Source organism: Erpetoichthys calabaricus (genome assembly GCF_900747795.2).
Source record: "Erpetoichthys calabaricus chromosome 1 unlocalized genomic scaffold, fErpCal1.3 SUPER_1_unloc_22, whole genome shotgun sequence".
In the NCBI taxonomy this organism is placed as follows: Eukaryota; Metazoa; Chordata; class Cladistia; order Polypteriformes; family Polypteridae; genus Erpetoichthys; species Erpetoichthys calabaricus.
Genome location: NW_026261588.1, coordinates 2597308 through 2614850, shown reverse-complemented (window position 1 = coordinate 2614850; position 17543 = coordinate 2597308). Strand labels below are relative to the sequence as shown.

General features: G+C 42.2%; 1 protein-coding gene across 1 annotated transcript in view; it reads right to left on the bottom strand.

Moving 5' to 3' along the window:
• LOC114669342 (gastrula zinc finger protein XlCGF57.1-like) overlaps positions 1 to 17543 on the bottom strand; it is a 33319-nt gene that overhangs the window by 11069 nt on the left and 4707 nt on the right. The window contains exon 2 of the mRNA XM_028825560.2: positions 16058 to 16506. Coding sequence (XP_028681393.1) covers positions 16058 to 16475 — 418 coding nt within the window. The 5' untranslated portion in view covers positions 16476 to 16506. The remainder of the gene's footprint in view (positions 1 to 16057; positions 16507 to 17543) is intronic.

Below are 17543 nucleotides of genomic sequence, written 5' to 3'. Positions count from 1 at the left end.
TTTGGAATAAGGCTGTAACATAACAAAATGTGGACAAAGTGATGTGCTGTGAATACTTTCTGGATGCACTGTACCTCGATCCAGATTCAGACACTCATCAGAGGCTATAGGAGGACAGCGTGTAGAGGCTCAAAGGAGGCTCAACTAAGTATTGATGTCATATCTCTGTTGGGGGGCCCAAATTTATGCACCTGTCTAATTTTGTTATGATGCATATTGCATATTTTCTGTTAATCTAATAAACTTAATGTCACTGCTGAAATACCACTGTGTCCATAAGGCATGTCAGATATTAAAAGGAAGTTCAGCCAATGAGAAACAAAAATCCAAAAAAATTAAGAGGGGCTCCCAAACTTTTTCATATGAGGGTATGTCACGCACACAATGCCAAAAGACAATACTTTGCCTAAATAGCATTTGTCATTCTATATAATGCCTAGGTATTTCATACAATCCCTAGGGAAAGTATATATAATATTAAAATAATTTGCATATTTCAAACTTTGCCTAAACACGCCAGGCATTCTATACAATGCCGGTAACTTACATACTGTATATTTTTTAATCAAATTTTAATTTGATTTAAAAGAATGGGAAGACAATAAGTGGAAAAAGAGACATTTTCCATCCATCCATCCATCCATTTTCCAACCCGCTGAATCTGAACACAGGGTCACGGGGGTCTGCTGGAGCCAATCCCAGCCAACACAGGGCACAAGGCAGGGAACCAATCCCGGGCAGGGTGCCAACCCACCGCAGAAGAGACATTTTCATATATAAAATTGAAAAAAACTAGAAATAAGAAAACACACAATAATAATAATAATTCATAACATTTATATAGCGCTTTTCTCGGTACTCAAAGCACTATCCACACAGGGAGGAACTGGGAAGCGAACCCACAATCTTCCACAGTCTCCTTACTGCAAAGCAGCAGCACTACCACTGTGCCACCTGTGAGTCCCAGAGGCACACACGCCAGGCTGAGCAAAGAAAACTAATGTAATTATATAAAACGAACTCAAGGGTTCCCTGTCAAACATAACTTAATCATCTTTCACTTTTACTAATAATTATAGGTACTATTGTTCTGATAAGAAGTTCATTTGGTACTCCACATTGCACCATAATCTACTCTCTATTTAACCCTAAAAAGTGCAACGATTTTATGTGGTGTTTTTATGTCATGCTTTAAGTCGGGCTTATTTTAAAACCTACATATATGTTTGGTATCATTCTTTTCAGAATTTTATTGAACTTTAATGTGATGTTGTTTGATTTTCATTTTCTTATTCCGTTTTTAAATTATAAACTAAAATATCAAGAAAGTCGTGGTTTCTGTCAGTTAAAACGAATGGATCGTTTATTTCGTCTCTTATAAATACTCATCGAGCATAGTGGACCTCAGTATAACGGGAATACTCCAATCGGTAAGAGAGTAAATATGATTTTTACTTCACTAAATAATAATAAATTTTTATTTTACATATTTATAGAATTTTGTGATTTTGATTCCAATAAATAATAATTTTTCTTTTGTACATTTGAAGATTTTACTAATATTCTGGCCACAGCTGGGGGTTGGTAGTGGGGCTTGCCCCCCTAGTAATAATAATAATAAGCCCAAGTTTTTATTCTGGGATCAAAGTACTATAAAAAAAAAGCATTAGTAAATGAGTGTAATGATTATATATATTGTAATAACATTTTTGCTCAGACCAGCCAGGCCTACATTGCACTGCACTCATTTCCTTCATAATTTGAAACATCTCAATCCTGTCACCTCTTCATCTCCATTTACAGCTCCTTCATTCTCTCCTCCGTACTCAGTCTGCATTGTCCTCCCTTAGCCAAGCTGGTCTTCTCTAGACTTTTTGTAACCTGGAGGTCAAAACTACACCGAGTACTTGGGTGAAGGCTCACTAGTGCTTTGAGTAACTTCAGCATACCCTCCTATGACTTGTACTCCACACATCAGGGTGCTACTGTATATAACCTAACATTCTATTAGCCTCCCTAATGGCTTCTATCGACATGCGATGAGTCTGCTGTGACTCCTAGGTCCTTCTTATTAATGGTACTTTCAACTTTCAGACCTCCCATTGTGTATTCAAATATCACATTTTTCTTCCTACATTAAACCTTATCTGCTCTAGCAGTGATCAAGTCAAGTCAAGTTGAGCTTTATTGTCATCTCAACCATATTCATTGAAGCGTACAGTTAGATTGTATTGTATTGACCCCCTTTTTCTTTTGACACCCACTGCACGCCCAACCTACCAGTACAGGGGTCTCTCTTTGAACTGCCTTTCCTGAGGTTTCTTCCTCATCTACTTAGAGACTCAAGGCTGGGGGGCTGTCAAGAGGCAGGGCCTGTTAAAGCCCATTGCGGCACTCCCTGTGTGATTTTGGGCTATACAAAAATAAACTGTATTGTATTGTATTGTATGAAATAACGTCTTCCAGGATCAAGCATGCAATGTACAACAGAACAGGACAACAGCACAATCAGACAGATCACAAGGGGATGAATGGGAGTGGGGAATCCATATTGCTAACCGAGAATGGTAAACCGGAAGGCACGGATGCAGGTACACGGCAATGGACCCAGGAGACATAGTGCGCAGGCGCCTACAGCGCGCGTCTCATAAACCGCAAGCGAAGTGTGATCCACTGCAAACGAAGGTGTCACGACTCAAAAACGAAAAAGCTCAACTAACGAAAATAAGATATGAAGCAACAACGCACCCATAGCTAACGACTAACGACACAGCCACACAGAAAAGAGGATTCTGCACTGCACCCCAGAGTCAAACGGACGACACTACGGAGTCCACAAAGGTCCACAAAGAGAGTACGAAAGGCGCAGGCGTCTACAACGCACTTCTGAACTAAATGTCCACACTACACAGCATGGTCCGCGTAATGAGAATAAACGAACTCTCTGTATTAAACGTACGGCATCCTCACCCGTCCACACCATATAGCATTTGTGAATCACATTACAGTGATGCATTATTAACAGTACAACCACAGAAAACGCTCCATATTAACAGTAAGTGCAATTATCCATATTACTAATGGTAGACAACAGATAACTAATGGAGTCACAGCTCCAAAAACAATCCACGTCAACTAACAGAGCTACATGAACAAGAAATGAGCCCACATGGATACAATTAATGAACGCAGGCACCTACAACGCGCCTCTCAAACAGCAGAGTCAATAGATAAACGGAAAAGAAAGGAACGACAAACAGCCGCTAAACAATTCCGCCAATTAACTGACAACGCATTCTGTAATGAGTCCACTATTAATGAACATTCATTAGGATTAATAAATATCATTTGCTGTCATTGTCATTCACTTAACTTCCCTGAAGAAACAACTGGCAATACAACTAATGAGTTTACACGTTGTTGTCAAAGGGGTCAGGTTAGACTTCCTCCTTTAGATGAATATCCTGAATATCTACGGAAGCTTCTAACTAACAATGTACCCGAAAGTAAAAACTTTATGGACTGCATTGGATCCTACAATAGTTCATTTGCTTTTGCATCTACTGGGGTAAATATCAGGCCACCAGCTGGCAATGGCCCTTACTGCTCTCGCGTATGTGGACAAATATTACATCAGATTGGAACAGTGCACCCTGAGCCAAATCACGAACGCAAACATGCACAGATCTATGTGTTAGATCCAGATGACGCAATCTATCAACGAATGAACCTTCCTGAAAACAAGCAATGCACAGAGCTGATAATGAGAAACGTCGCTGAAGTCATAAACAATGACCATCTTAATTTCCCTTTACAATATCTGAACACTATTAACCCAGCCGGATTGCCACAACACAATCTGAACCTTAACATTGGGACAATAGTCATGCTATTAAGAAACCTTAATACTAAACAAGGTTTATGCAACGGTACACGTTTAGTCATCAACATCATGACAGACAATGTTATTGAGGCAAAAGGATCCCATACTACCAATTCTGTTTTGATTCCTAGAGTTGACCTTACAAGTTCTGACCTGGAATTACCTTTTACACTTAAACGACGCCAATTTCCCATTAAACCTGCGTTTGCCATGACAATCAACAAATCCCAAGGACAAACCATGGACAGAGTTGGCATATACCTCTCTGAGCCTGTATTTGGACATGGACAACTTTATGTAGCCTTCTCAGGAGTTCGGCGTTCATCTGACATTAAAGTTGTAGATACTCCATACCAAGGAACACTCATTCAAGGACAACACACCATCTTTACTACAAATGTTGTGTATAAAGAAATATTCCAATAAATCTTTCTAATGTGCCATGCTATGGGTTCTTTACTTCCTTTGTTCATCATCTACACCTTTACACTCCAATATATCTCATACATCAAGATATTTCGGGTTACCCAACACCAGGGGTTGGCGAGTGAAGCGAGCAGGGGGCGAAGCCCCCTAGTAAATAATATAATATCTATACATATAACTGCACATATATTAGAAATATACAAATACCTATACCTAAATATGAAAATATATCCAACAAGAAGGACTTCGGATACGGCGGCCCATGAGAGAGGCTGTAACAAATGCTGACTATAGACTAAGGACTATAAGAAGTGGTGCAAAATGGCAGGTAAGTCATGTAAATATGGATCATATGCACAGTCCTTTAGTGCAATTACACTGTGCAGATATGAACAATAGTGCAAGTATGCATTGAGTTGAGATGTACACATGGACAAGAATATTGACATGTAAACATAACATTGTAGGCATAAGGAGCAGCTGGGGGGATTAAATGGGGCAGAGCAGAGGCCCAGGCCCCTCATGGACCCCGTGATCATCAGAGGTGACTGTGTGCAGATGGTGCAGACCTATAAATATCTGGGAGTGCAGCTGGATGATAAATTAGACTGGACTGCCAATACTGATGATCTGTGTAAGAAAGGACAGAGCCGGTTATACTTCCTTAGAAGGCTGGCGTCCTTCAACATCTGCAATAAGATGCTGCAGATGTTCTATCAGACAGTTGTGGCGAGCGCCCTCTTCTACGCAGTGGTGTGCTGGGGAGGCAGCATAAAGAACAGGGACGCCTCACGCCTGGACAAACTGGTGAGGATGGCAGGCTCTATTGTAGGCATGGAGCTGGACAGTTTAACATCTGTGGCAGAGCGACGGGCGCTGAGCAGACTCCTGTCAATTATGGAGAATCCACTGCATCCACTAAACAGGATCATCTCCAGACAGAGGAGCAGCTTCAGAGACAGACTGCTGTCACTGTCCTGTTCCACTGACAGACTGAGGAGATCGTTCCTCCACCACACTATGAGACTCTTCAGTTCCACCCGGGGTGGTAAACGTTAACATTATACAAAGTTATTGTCTGTTATACCAGCATTGTTATCACTCTTTAATTTAATATTGTTTTTTATCAGTATGCTGTTGCTGGAGTATGGGAATTTCCCCTTGGGATTAATAAAGTATCTATCTATCTATTTGTGGAGAAGACATTCCAGTGCAGAGGGGACTATTGCACAGTCCAGCAGACCTGCTCCTGATGCTGCAGAATCTTCTTCCAGATGGAAGAAGGGGTAAAACTGTTCATGGGAGGGGTCAGCCACAATGCTGGAGGCCTTACGTAGGAAGCAGGGGGGTGTAAATGTCCCAAAGGCTTGGTAGAGGGCTGCCTATGATGCGCTCAGCGGTCCACACAATCCTCCGATGGGCTCTGCGGTCAGAGGCTTGGCAGTTTCCATACCAGACTGTGATACAGCCGGCCAGAATGCTCTCGATGGTGCCTCTTCAGAAGGTGGTGAGGATGGGTAGGGAGAGGTACGTTTTGATCAGCTGACACAGAAAGTGCAGGCTCTGCTTGGCTCTGTTGCTCAGGGAACGGGTGTTGCTGGTCGTCCTGGGATGTGAACACCAAGGAATTTGGTGCTTATTGCTCTCTCCATTTTTAATCGGTGCATAATTCGGATTAGGTTCCTTACACAACAACTATTCAATCCCATTGTTTAACCCAATTGTGCACCCACCTACACACCACACTCTGAACCCCCAGTTCTTATAATGTGATGCCCAAACTCACATGTGGCACCTTATCAAAATGATTCATGAAGATCAAGGTAAATAAAACCATAGGCATCTTCTCTAAATCTTCTGCTTTTCTTTCCACATATACAGTGCATCCGGAAAGTATTCCCAGCGCATCACTTTTTCCACATTTTGTTATGTTACAGCCTTATTCCAAAATGGATTAAATTCATTTTTTTCCTCAGAATTCTGAACACAACACCCCATAATGACAACGTGAAAAAAGTTTACTTGAGATTTTTGCAAATTTATTAAAAATAAACAAATTGAGAAGTCCCATGTCCATAAGTATTCACAGCCTTTGCCATGAAGCTCCAAATTGAGCTCAGGTGCCTCCTGTTTCCCCTGATCATCCTTGAGATGTTTCTGCAGCTTCATTGGAGTCCACCTGTGGTAAATTCAGGTGACTGGACATGATTTGGAAAGGCACACACCTGTCTATAGAAGGTCCCACAGTTGACAGTTCATGTCAGAGCACAAACCAAGCATGAAGTCAAAGGAATTGTCTGTAGACCTCCGAGACAGGATTGTCTCGAGGCACAAATCTGGGGAAGGTTACAAAAACATTTCTGCTGTCCCAATGAGCACAGTGGCCTCCGTCATCCGCAAGTGGAAGAAGTTCGAAACCACCAGGACTCTTCCTAGAGCTGGCCGGCCATCTAAACTGAGCGATCGGGGGAGAAGGGCCTTAGTCAGGGAGGTGACCAAGAACCTGATGGTCACTCTGTCAAAGCTCCAGAGGTCCTCTGTGGAGAGAGGAGAACCTTCCAGAAGGACAACCATCTCTGCAGCAATCCACCAATCAGGCCTGTATGGTAGAGTGGCCAGATGGAAGCCACTCCTTAGTAAAAGGCACATGGCAGCCCGCCTGGAGTTTGCCAAAAGGCACCTGAAGGACTCTCAGACTATGACAAAGAAAATTCTCTGGTCTGATGAGACAAAGATTGAACTCTTTGGTGTGAATGCCAGGCATCATGTTTGGAGGAAACCTGGCACCATGCCTACAATGAAGCATGGTGGTGGCAGCATCATGCTGTGGGGATGTTTTTCAGCGGCAGGGACTGGGAGACTAGTCAGGATAAAGTGAAAGATGACTGCAGCAATGTACAGAGACATCCTGGATGAAAACCTGCTCCAGAGCGCTCTTGACCTCAGACTGGGGCGACGGTTCATCTTTCAGCAGGACAACGACCCTAAGCACACAGCCAAGATATCAAAGGAGTGGCTTCAGGACAACTCTGTGAATGTCCTTGAGTGGCCCAGCCAGAGCCCAGACTTGAATCTGATTGAACATCTCTGGAGAGATCTTAAAATGGCTGTGCACCGACGCTTCCCATCCAACCTGATGGAGCTTGAGAGGTGCTGCAAAGAGGAATGGGCCAAACTGGCCAAGGATAGGTGTGCCAAGCTTGTGGCATCATATTCAACAAGACTTGAGGCTGGAATTGCTGCCAAAGGGGCATCGACAAAGTATTGAGCAAAGGCTGTGAATACTTATGTACATGGGATTTCTCAGTTATTTTATTTTTAATAAATTTGCAAAAATCTCAAGTAAACTTTTTTCACGTTGTCATTATGGGGTGTTGTGTGTAGAATTCTGAAATGAATTTAATCCATTTTGGAATAAGGCTGTAACATAACAAAATGTGGAAAAAGTGATGCGCTGTGAATACTTTCCGGATGCACTTTATTTGTGAAAAATTACCTTCCCCATTTCTTCCCATGTTGAATATTTCCTAAATATCCTTTCATTAATACTTTCATTCATTTTCCTCTGATGCACATTACACTTACTGGCCTGTAGTTACTTGGATCTGTTCAATTACTAATTTTATACAACAAAATAAAATATTTGCAGTTTTCCAGTCATTAAGGAATTTCTAAACTGAACAATGACTTTCTGAAAATATGTGTTGATATTTGTTTATATCTGCACTTACAGACCTTAGTAAGGACTCTTCTTCTTATTATTAATATTATCTAATTATTATCTGGCCCTGGTGATTTGTTAGATTTCAGCCTATTTAATCTATGCAGCATTTCTCTCTCTCTACAATTTCCAAATCATTCAGTATCTCCTTAGTAGTCCCTGTTACTGCTGGGAGATTATCCGTTTGTTCACATGTGAAAACATGTCAGAAAAATAAGAGCTTAAGAGCATCTGCTATTTCACAGTCTGTGTATTTTAATTCTATCCATCCTTCCGTTATCCAACCTGCTATATCCTAACTACAGGGTCACGGGGGTCTGCTGGAGCCAATCCCAACCAACACAGGGCGCAAAGCAGGAAACAAACCCCGGGCAGGGTGCCAGCCCACCGCAGGGCACACACTGACACATGGGACAATTTAGAATCGCCAATGCACCTAACCTGCATGTCTTTGGACTGTGGGAGGAAACCCACGCAGAGATGGGGAGAACATGCAAACTCCACACAGGGAGGACCTGGGAAGCGAACCCAGACGGGTCTCCTAACTGCAAGGCAGCAGTGCTACCTACTGCGGCAGCATTTTAATTCCTCCTCACTATTCTTGATACTCATCACCTCCTTCCATGACAGTTCTTTTACTATGAAAATACTGACAGAATGTCTTTGGGTCAACTTCTGCTTGTTCCAAAATATTTCTCTCTGCCTTTTCTCTTTCTCAGTATCTTTTTAACTGTTGCTCTCATTGCTTTACGGTTAGCACTGAAGTTGTTTGCCTTGCACACCAGCTTTTTAGCATCCCCATCTGCCTTTAGATGCACACATACCAAAATGTAATCCTGGGGTCCGACAAAAGTGTATTTTCAAGGTAACCCTGTGCACTTCACAACCCACAGCATCCACAGAGAGGTCTGCCACTGGAGTCAGAATCTTGTCAGAAAGTCACTTATTTTGCTCAACATTTGAATCTGCTGTTACCAAGGAGATGTGATAACGATGTGTTTATGGTTGTTAGAAAATCCAGAGGGGACCGGCCTGTGTTTCAACCCTTGAACCCCCATGTATGCGTGAAGACCACAAAGGTGTGATAGGTGGCCGGGACGTCCCTGCTGCATTTTTTCCGGGGGAGCAACCATGGACAGCTTAATACCTCCCCTGGGACACTTGGTGGCAGCCTCCCTGGCCAACGGTGATTCCCCAACCTCTCGCAGGGCTCCATGGGAGATGGAGTCCTCCACAGCCTGGTTGGGAGCTGGTTGTGGCCGCTAGGGGGTGCTGCCTGGATTCCACAGCCCGGCTGGACAAATCTTCAGCCCCTGGAACACTTCCGGGTGGGCTTTAAAAGGGGCCAGCCGCCATCACCACTCGGGAGGAGAGGACAACGCTTCAAGGGAGGAGTGGTGGTGCCAGAAGGGCGTGTTACTTTGTGTGTGTTGAGCTTTATTTGAAGTGCTTTGGGACTGTGTTGTAGCTGGAGGGTTCACGGGGAAGACGTGCCCCCCAGCTGAAGAAGAAAATAAAACTTTTGTGTTCTTTTTACACGCGCCTCAGTGTGAGTCTGTGCCGGGTCGGGTGCCTATATAGCGCCTTTGACCACATAGGTAAAAGGGCTGCAAGATGAAATCTTTATCTCAAGACAAGCAGGACTCACTCTATCATGTGACAAACCCCAAAATCAAAATCTCAGAGAGGCAAGCCAAATATCCATTACAGTAATCCCTCGCTATATCGCGCTTCGCCTTTCGCGGCTTCACTCCATCGCGGATTTTATATGTAAGCATATTTAAATATATATCGCGGATTTTTCGCTGCTTTGCGGGTTTCTGCGGACAATGGGTCTTTTCATTTCTGGTACATGCTTCCTCAGTTGGTTTGCCCAGTTGATTTCATACAAGGGACGCTATTGGCAGATGGCTGAGAAGCTACCCGGCTTACTTTTCTCTGTCTCTCTCTTGCGCTGACTTTCTCTGATCCTGACATAGGGGGATTGAGCAGGGGGGCTGTTCGCACACCTAGACGATACGGACGCTCGTCTAAAAATGCTGAAAGATTATCTTCACGTTGCTACCTTCTGTGCAGCTGCTTCCTGAAACAACATGCTGCACGGTGCTTCGCATACTTAAAAGCTCGAAGGGCACGTATTGATTTTTGATTGAAAAACAAACTCTGTCTCTCTCTCTCTCTCTCTTTCTCTGTTCCTGACGGAGGGGGTGTGAGCTGCCGCCTTCAACAGCTTTGTGCCGCGGTGCTTCGCATACTTAAAAGCAAACAGCCCTATTGATTTCTTTGCTTTTCTCTATCTCTCTGACATTCTCTGCTCCTGATGCGCACACCTTTGAAGAGGAAAATATGTTTGCATTCTTTTAATTGTGAGACGGAACTGTCATCTCTGTCTTGTCATGGAGCACAGTTTAAACTTTTGAAAAAGAGACAAATGTTTGTTTGCAGTGTTTGAATAACGTTCCTGTCTCTCTACAACCTCCTGTGTTTCTGCGCAAATCTGTGACCCAAGCATAACAATATAAAAATAACCATATAAACATATGGTTTCTACTTCGCGGATTTTCTTATTTCGCGGGTGGCTCTGGAACGCAACCCCCGTGATGGAGGAGGGATTACTGTATACCAAAAAGAACAAAAGAAGAAGAACTTAAAAGAGAATTTGACATCATCCATAAACTTGGACAACTAAGTGTCATTCACCGCAGGCTTAAACAGCATCACATGACACATAAGTCCTTAGTAAAAGATGTGATTTAGTGATGGCTGCTATTAAGGTGTTGAGGTACATAAATATTAAAATAGAACTACAACTTCTAAAATGAAAGTGATCCCATTTTTCACAAAATTATCCTGAGTTTTCAAATGAACGAGTAAAGACTTTTTAGTGACACATGCATATGTGTCATTATGTGAATTTCCCCTTGAGATTAATAAAGTATCTATCTATCTATCTATCTATCTATCTATCTATCATAGCAGCCTACATTAACATGAGATCACTCCTTACTTGGATACTGACATTTTACCCTACTTGTGTATTCTGTTGTTTCATTAATCCACTTCATGGGCCTTTTACAATGAAACAGGAACAGGATAAATCACGGGCAGGAATGGAATTTCAGGAGCTACATGGTACCCAACTGGGGGAAAAAAATAATTTTAAAATATCACTACCACTCAGATCTTTCATTTCAGTCTCCTAACTGGTGCGTTTTGACAACATATAATATTGTAACATAGCAGGGACAGGACGTTCAGACCGTTCATTATTTCGCAATATTAGTATCTGACAGTTTGAATGGATGTGAAATCAGATGGAAACCTAGTGAACCGGGATTGAATTGGCATACCCAAGTCATTTGCCTTCCTAAGATATCAACTGACGTGCTAAATTCAAATTAGAGATATCACTAGGATTTAGCTCCATGTGTTCCCATTTGTGTACAGATTACCATGAACCATAGGGAGCTACGAAAAGGTTTGAAAACAGTTAACACTGAAAGGCACACAACAGGAGGAGAGGATAGTCCATCGATCGTGGAAAATGGAGGAGGAAATGTGGTGCTATTTGAAATATGCCTCTGTCTCTCTCTTCGGTACAAAAGGATTTTCAGGTGCTCTGTTTAACAATATTATTTCACAATACACGTCTTTGGAACAGTGAGAGCATACGACTGAACACCCGGAATATGCATAACATGAAATATTTTGATATGGTTTGCGGTTTCTCACTGTGGGTCTCCTTTGAAGCACATTACATCAGAACTTTTGTGATCTCTGATCTTTCGGAATACACAAGGTTAAAATTTTCCCTTGGCCATCACTGCAAACAAGGGGATAAGAAATAGCAAAATAAATTACACACAAACAAGCACAACTTGCACCCTTATACAACCCACAGGTTTACTCTTTCATTTATAAATATACAGGGTGTCCAAAAGTCCGTGTGCAATCTCTTGTATATATTTCTCTTCTCTTTCGTCCTGCTTCCACTTCAAAACCGGTCCCACGCTCACGTAGCCGACACGGCATTTCTTGATTCCTATTCGTCCTCTTCCAAACCCTTCCCCACGCTGCCTGGGCAGTTGTATGTTTTTGACACAGCGCAAGCTACTGAAGTACGCTTACAAAATAAAGCAAACTCTGCATGCAGCGCAAATGTACTTCTCCAGAGTCCAGCTAGATTCCATGCTCAGGACCATCAACCCCTTCGCTAAATCATACAAACACAAGCATGAAATCGCTCAGTCCAATCCAACAGCATCTGTACGAATGGTTTTCAAGGAATACCCTGAGCAGGATTTACGACGATGCAATGCCCAGACATGTCACACCGATGTTGCAGCAATTTTCGTCAGAGAAGATGGCAAACCGTCTGCCGAAAGGGACATTTGCATCTATCCCATAGACAACTCCTGTAAGCAGATTTCCACGCTCAATATGAATTGAGATCCTATGGTTTACCAACTTTTATTCTCTTACGGAGACATTGGCTGGCATAAAGATTTACAACATGTTCCCGATAAAAGAACTGCTAAGTGAATAAGGCTTACTCAATGCCAATTTTACGCGTACAGATTAGCAATGAGGAATACATTTAGTATTTTGCACTCTAGTGGTAAACTATTCCAACAGTCCGTCGTAGATGCGCATGTTAAAACAGAAGGCGCGCGTCTCAACGATCTCAGATCACATCAACAAGATCTGCGAGTGGAACAACACAAAGGACTATCAGACACACCGCAAGAAAAGGCTGAAAATAACAACATACGTGTAGGAATAATGATCAGATTACCGTCCACATTATCAGGAAGTCCAAGATACATGAAACAAAACTATCAGGGTGTCATGGCCATAGTACGTAAATTCGGAAAGCCTGATTTATTTATCACTTTCACATGTAATCCTGCTTGGCCAGAAATTCTACATGGACTGTCGGATACCGGATGGATGGATGGATGGATGGATGGATGGATGGATGGATGGATGGATGGATAGATGGATAGATGGATAGATGGATAGATGGATAGATGGATAGATAGATAGATAGATAGATAGATAGATAGATAGATAGATAGATAGATAGATAGATAGATACTTTATTAATCCCAAGGGGAAATTCACAACCAGAGCACAGACCTGAGATTGTAGTACGAGTATTTTGGATTAAGCTGCAGGAATTACTTAGAGACATTCTACGACAACATCTTTTTGGGGTTGTTATTGATTATATTTACGTGATCGAATTTCAGAAGCGTCAGTTGTACGTGGCTTTTTCTAGGGTTAGATCTTTCGACTCATTATCTGTCGTCTCCACCAAAACACCTATTCACAACTGCGTCTTTCAAGAAGTGTTTCTTTCTTTTTGATTTCTGAATTCCTTTCTCACCGTTTTCCGTTCCTATTCTTACACCGCCATATGCCACGGCGGGTGTCGGCTAATTTAAAATAATATGTGAATAAAAGAATCTGTAAAAAGGATTAGAAATCTTGATGTATCTATTATTTTTGTCCTTAGAAGTTTTATTTTTGCCATATTTGGGGAACAGAAAATCCACAAGAGTCTGTTGAACATGAAAGAGATTCACCCAAAGTGAATGTGTGGTGTGCTTTGAGAGTCGTAGGGCCATTCTTTTTTGAAGGGCGTGTTGTTAATAGTGATAGCGATTTAGAAATGCTGCAAAATGACTTTCTTCCTCAACTGGAACAATTAGGACTGATAGAGAATACAGTGTTTTAACAAGATGGCGCTCCTTGTCACTTTGCTTTACATGTTAGACAGTTTCTACATGAGAAATTCCCTAAAAGATGGATTGGAATAGTTGGACCATTTTCTTGGTCTCCACGTTCTCCAGATTAGACTCCATTGGATTTCTTTCTATTGGGACATGTGAAAACGAATGTTTATTCAACCAAACCTCGACCTTTAGAAGACTTGCAAGCGAGGATAACTGATGTGATTGCTGGTATTACTGAAAATCAGCATGAAAATGTTTTCCGAGAACTACAGAATCATATCACTCTTTGTATTACTAATGATGGTGGACATGTTAAAAATGAACAAGAATGATAAAAAAATGTAAGTGTTTCTTCTTTCTAATCCTTTTTACAGATTCTTTCTATCACATATACTTTATAGTGCGGAGTGGTGGCTCTGAGGCTAACGATTGTCTCGAGGCACAAATCTGGGGAAGGTTACAGAAACATTTCTGCTCCTTTGAAGGTCCCAATGAGCACAGTGGCCTCCATCATCCGTAAGTGGAAGAAGTTTGAAACCACCAGGACTCTTCCTAGAGCTGGCCGGCCATCTAAACCGAGCGATCGGGGGAGAAGGGCCTTAGTCAGGGAGGTGACCAAGAACCCGATGGTCACTCTGTCAGAGCTCCAGAGGTCCTCTGTGGAGAGAGGAGAACCTTCCAGAAGGACAACCATCTTAACCTTAACCTTCAATTGCTCCAGGGGGCACTGTACAATGGCTGACCCTGCGCTCTGACCCCAAGGGCTATGCGAAAACTAACAAATTCCTAATACGAGAAATTGTATAAGGCGAAATAAAGAACAAAAAAAAAAAAAAAAAGTATTTTAAATTGCACACGGACTTTATGGACACCCTGTATAAAATCCATCGTCTGTCAGCCGTCTGCTTTTCACAAACTACTCAACGGATTTAGATCGGGGTTTTTTTTCTCTATAATTTGCTTGAACATTCCGGTTGATTTTGCGACTTCTCTCATCACGCGAAGTACCAGATTTTGCTTGCAGTACCAATTTATTTGCACGAATCCGAGAGACTTGCAGTGGGGTGGGGACTCTTCTCACTCACGCTCCAGCCTCAGGGCGTAACCTAACCTCCACTTAGCTAACAAGCAAGAAATCTTCTTAATGGACTTAGATCGGGTTTTCTTCTATAATTTGCTTGAACATTCTGGTTCATCGTGCTAAGTAAGAATCACAGTTCACTTGCAGGAGCGATTTATTCACATTGATCTGAGACAGAGGCTGCAGGCCGAGGGGAAGGGGAAGCGTGACATCAGGAGTGGGGAGCCAGGCCGGGCCCTCCTCACTGTCCTGTTTCACTACTACATGGGCGGAGCCGCGGGGGGACGGCTAGTAATCAGTATAAACACAAACGAATACGTGATGGTCTAGAAAATAAACAACAATGTCAAGCATGGACCTTTACCTTGAGTGTCCCAACTGGATTCTTGGACGTTTGCAGAGCAGCAAAATCTATGAGGTCTATCTCAAGTACAATTTTAACTCTTTAAAATGAAAGATAGCATTAGAAATAAGAAACAGTGTGTATATGCAGTTTTGAAATTTCCAAATTCTCAGTTTTGGCATCATTATTTTGTAATGTTGAAAAATACGGTCACATGAAAATGCCGATTGCACGCAGAAGTGCTGGCTGAGACGATCGCGAGTTTGTCTCACCTCACATTCCAGTTATGAACATCCATCCATTATCCAACCTGCAGGGTCACGGGGGTCTGCTGGAGCCGATCCCAGCAAAGGCAGAAAACAAACCCCGGGCAGGGCGCCAGCCCACCGCATGACACACACACACCAAGCACACACTGGGGACAATTTAGGATAGCCAATGCACCTAACCTGCATGTCTTTGGACTGTGGGAGGAAACCCACGCAGACACGAGGAGAACCCAGGAAGTGAACCAGGGGTCTCCTAAGTGCGAGGCAGCAGCGCTACCCACTGTGCCACCATGCCACCCCAGCTATGAACAGTGCAATCAAATTAAAAATGTCACAAAACTGACAGAAAAACAGCTAAAGAGAGATACTGGTGGAATCCCAGCAAAAGGGGCACACTTGAGTAATCACGATATTGAAAGGGCTTTATATTACCTAAACATTAACCATTTATTTTCTTATACTTAAATATTCTTACAGATAAAAAAAGATGAACGGTGTTCTGATATGACATTTTACAACAACAAAAGCTAAGTTTCAATCCAGAGTGTGTCGACTTTTTGGTGTCTCCCACATGTTCATTTTTAGGTGCCACTTACCTTCTCCAGACTGATCTGTTGATGATGTGTGACCTTCAACTGTTCCACTTGAAATGTCTTCAGTGGTCTTTGTGTCTAAATAAATATCAGACTTCACAGGGCCAGGATGCTTCTGAACGGCACAATTTCTCCTCGGATCGGAGATTAATCCTGCTACTCCTTCATCTGGACACCCTGACTGAAGGTCTTCTTCTTTGACCTTGTCGATTGCTTTATGCCCCTGCACACCGCAGATGACAGGCTTCTCCTCAGTCTCTTCCTTAATTACCATGGACACCAATTCGTAATCATCATCATCCTCCTTAATGCATACACTCCCCTGTCTAGGGTGCACATGTTCCCATTCACAGTCCTCCTGCTTAATATTAAGGGCCCTTTCCTCCATTTCAGCCTGGCACGTCTCCTCTGTCACATCCATCTAAGAGTTATAAGAAATAGCAGCTTCTTCTCTGTGGAAAGAAAAGGATTTAGTTCAGCTAGAGGGAAAAACAAAAGAGACCTGAGCAAATTTCAGTTTCTCATTAAGGACAAAAGTACGTGCATTGTTATCAGTCTTTAATTTAATATTGCTGTTTATCAGTATGCTGCTGCTGGAGTATGGGAATTAATAAAGTATCTATCTATCTATCTAAAGCACCTCCTTCATAATGTCGGTGGCAAACGGTTTGGAGATACCAGTGTCTAGTATGGGGGTATCGATAGGGGTACGTGGAATAAATCACAAAGTAATTAGAATAAATTATGAATTAGTGTCTCAGAGAATGTAGAACTTTTTTTGGAGTAATCAGGTGGATAGAACTGGCGAGCTTGTTGGGCCAAATGGCCCGTTCTCCTCACATTTGTACTAAATTTGGATCGCTAGATAGGATGATTTTGAAACGATACACCCTTTAAATCTGATAACAACTGGGCCGGTTTGTCTTTATTTAAAATCACAACAGAAATGAACAGTCCCACTGCAGACGGTGTCTGAGTTTGTCTTGATCTGGTGGGTGACAACACTTTACCAGTTTGCTTTGCTTGAGGATGAGAAAGGAGCTATATAAATAAAAGACATTATTATTATTATTATTACTAGGGGGCTTTGCCCACTGCTCACATCATTTGCCAACCCCCAGGGGCAGCAGTGGGCACCCACTGACTAGCAGCTGAGCTACTCAAAGGGCATTGGGGCGCTCCTTCCATTAGAGGAAGAGATGGCATACAGCAAAGTATCGGGGGCACAGGAGGAAGACAGTTTGGTCCTTAGTTGTTATACAAAGAAAATCAGCTACTTGAGTTATTCACTACAACTGTCAATTTTAAATACTAATGAATAATAAAATGTAGTAAAATATAATAAAACATAATAAAAAGTAAATCAAAAATTAAATTACATTAACAGCTCGTCAAAAACAATATTAAGAATTACTTTATCCTCTAACTGACATTCTATAAACGTTGCTTTTTTGCATTTCTGTTCTCAAGTTGTTCTCGTTTACTGGAC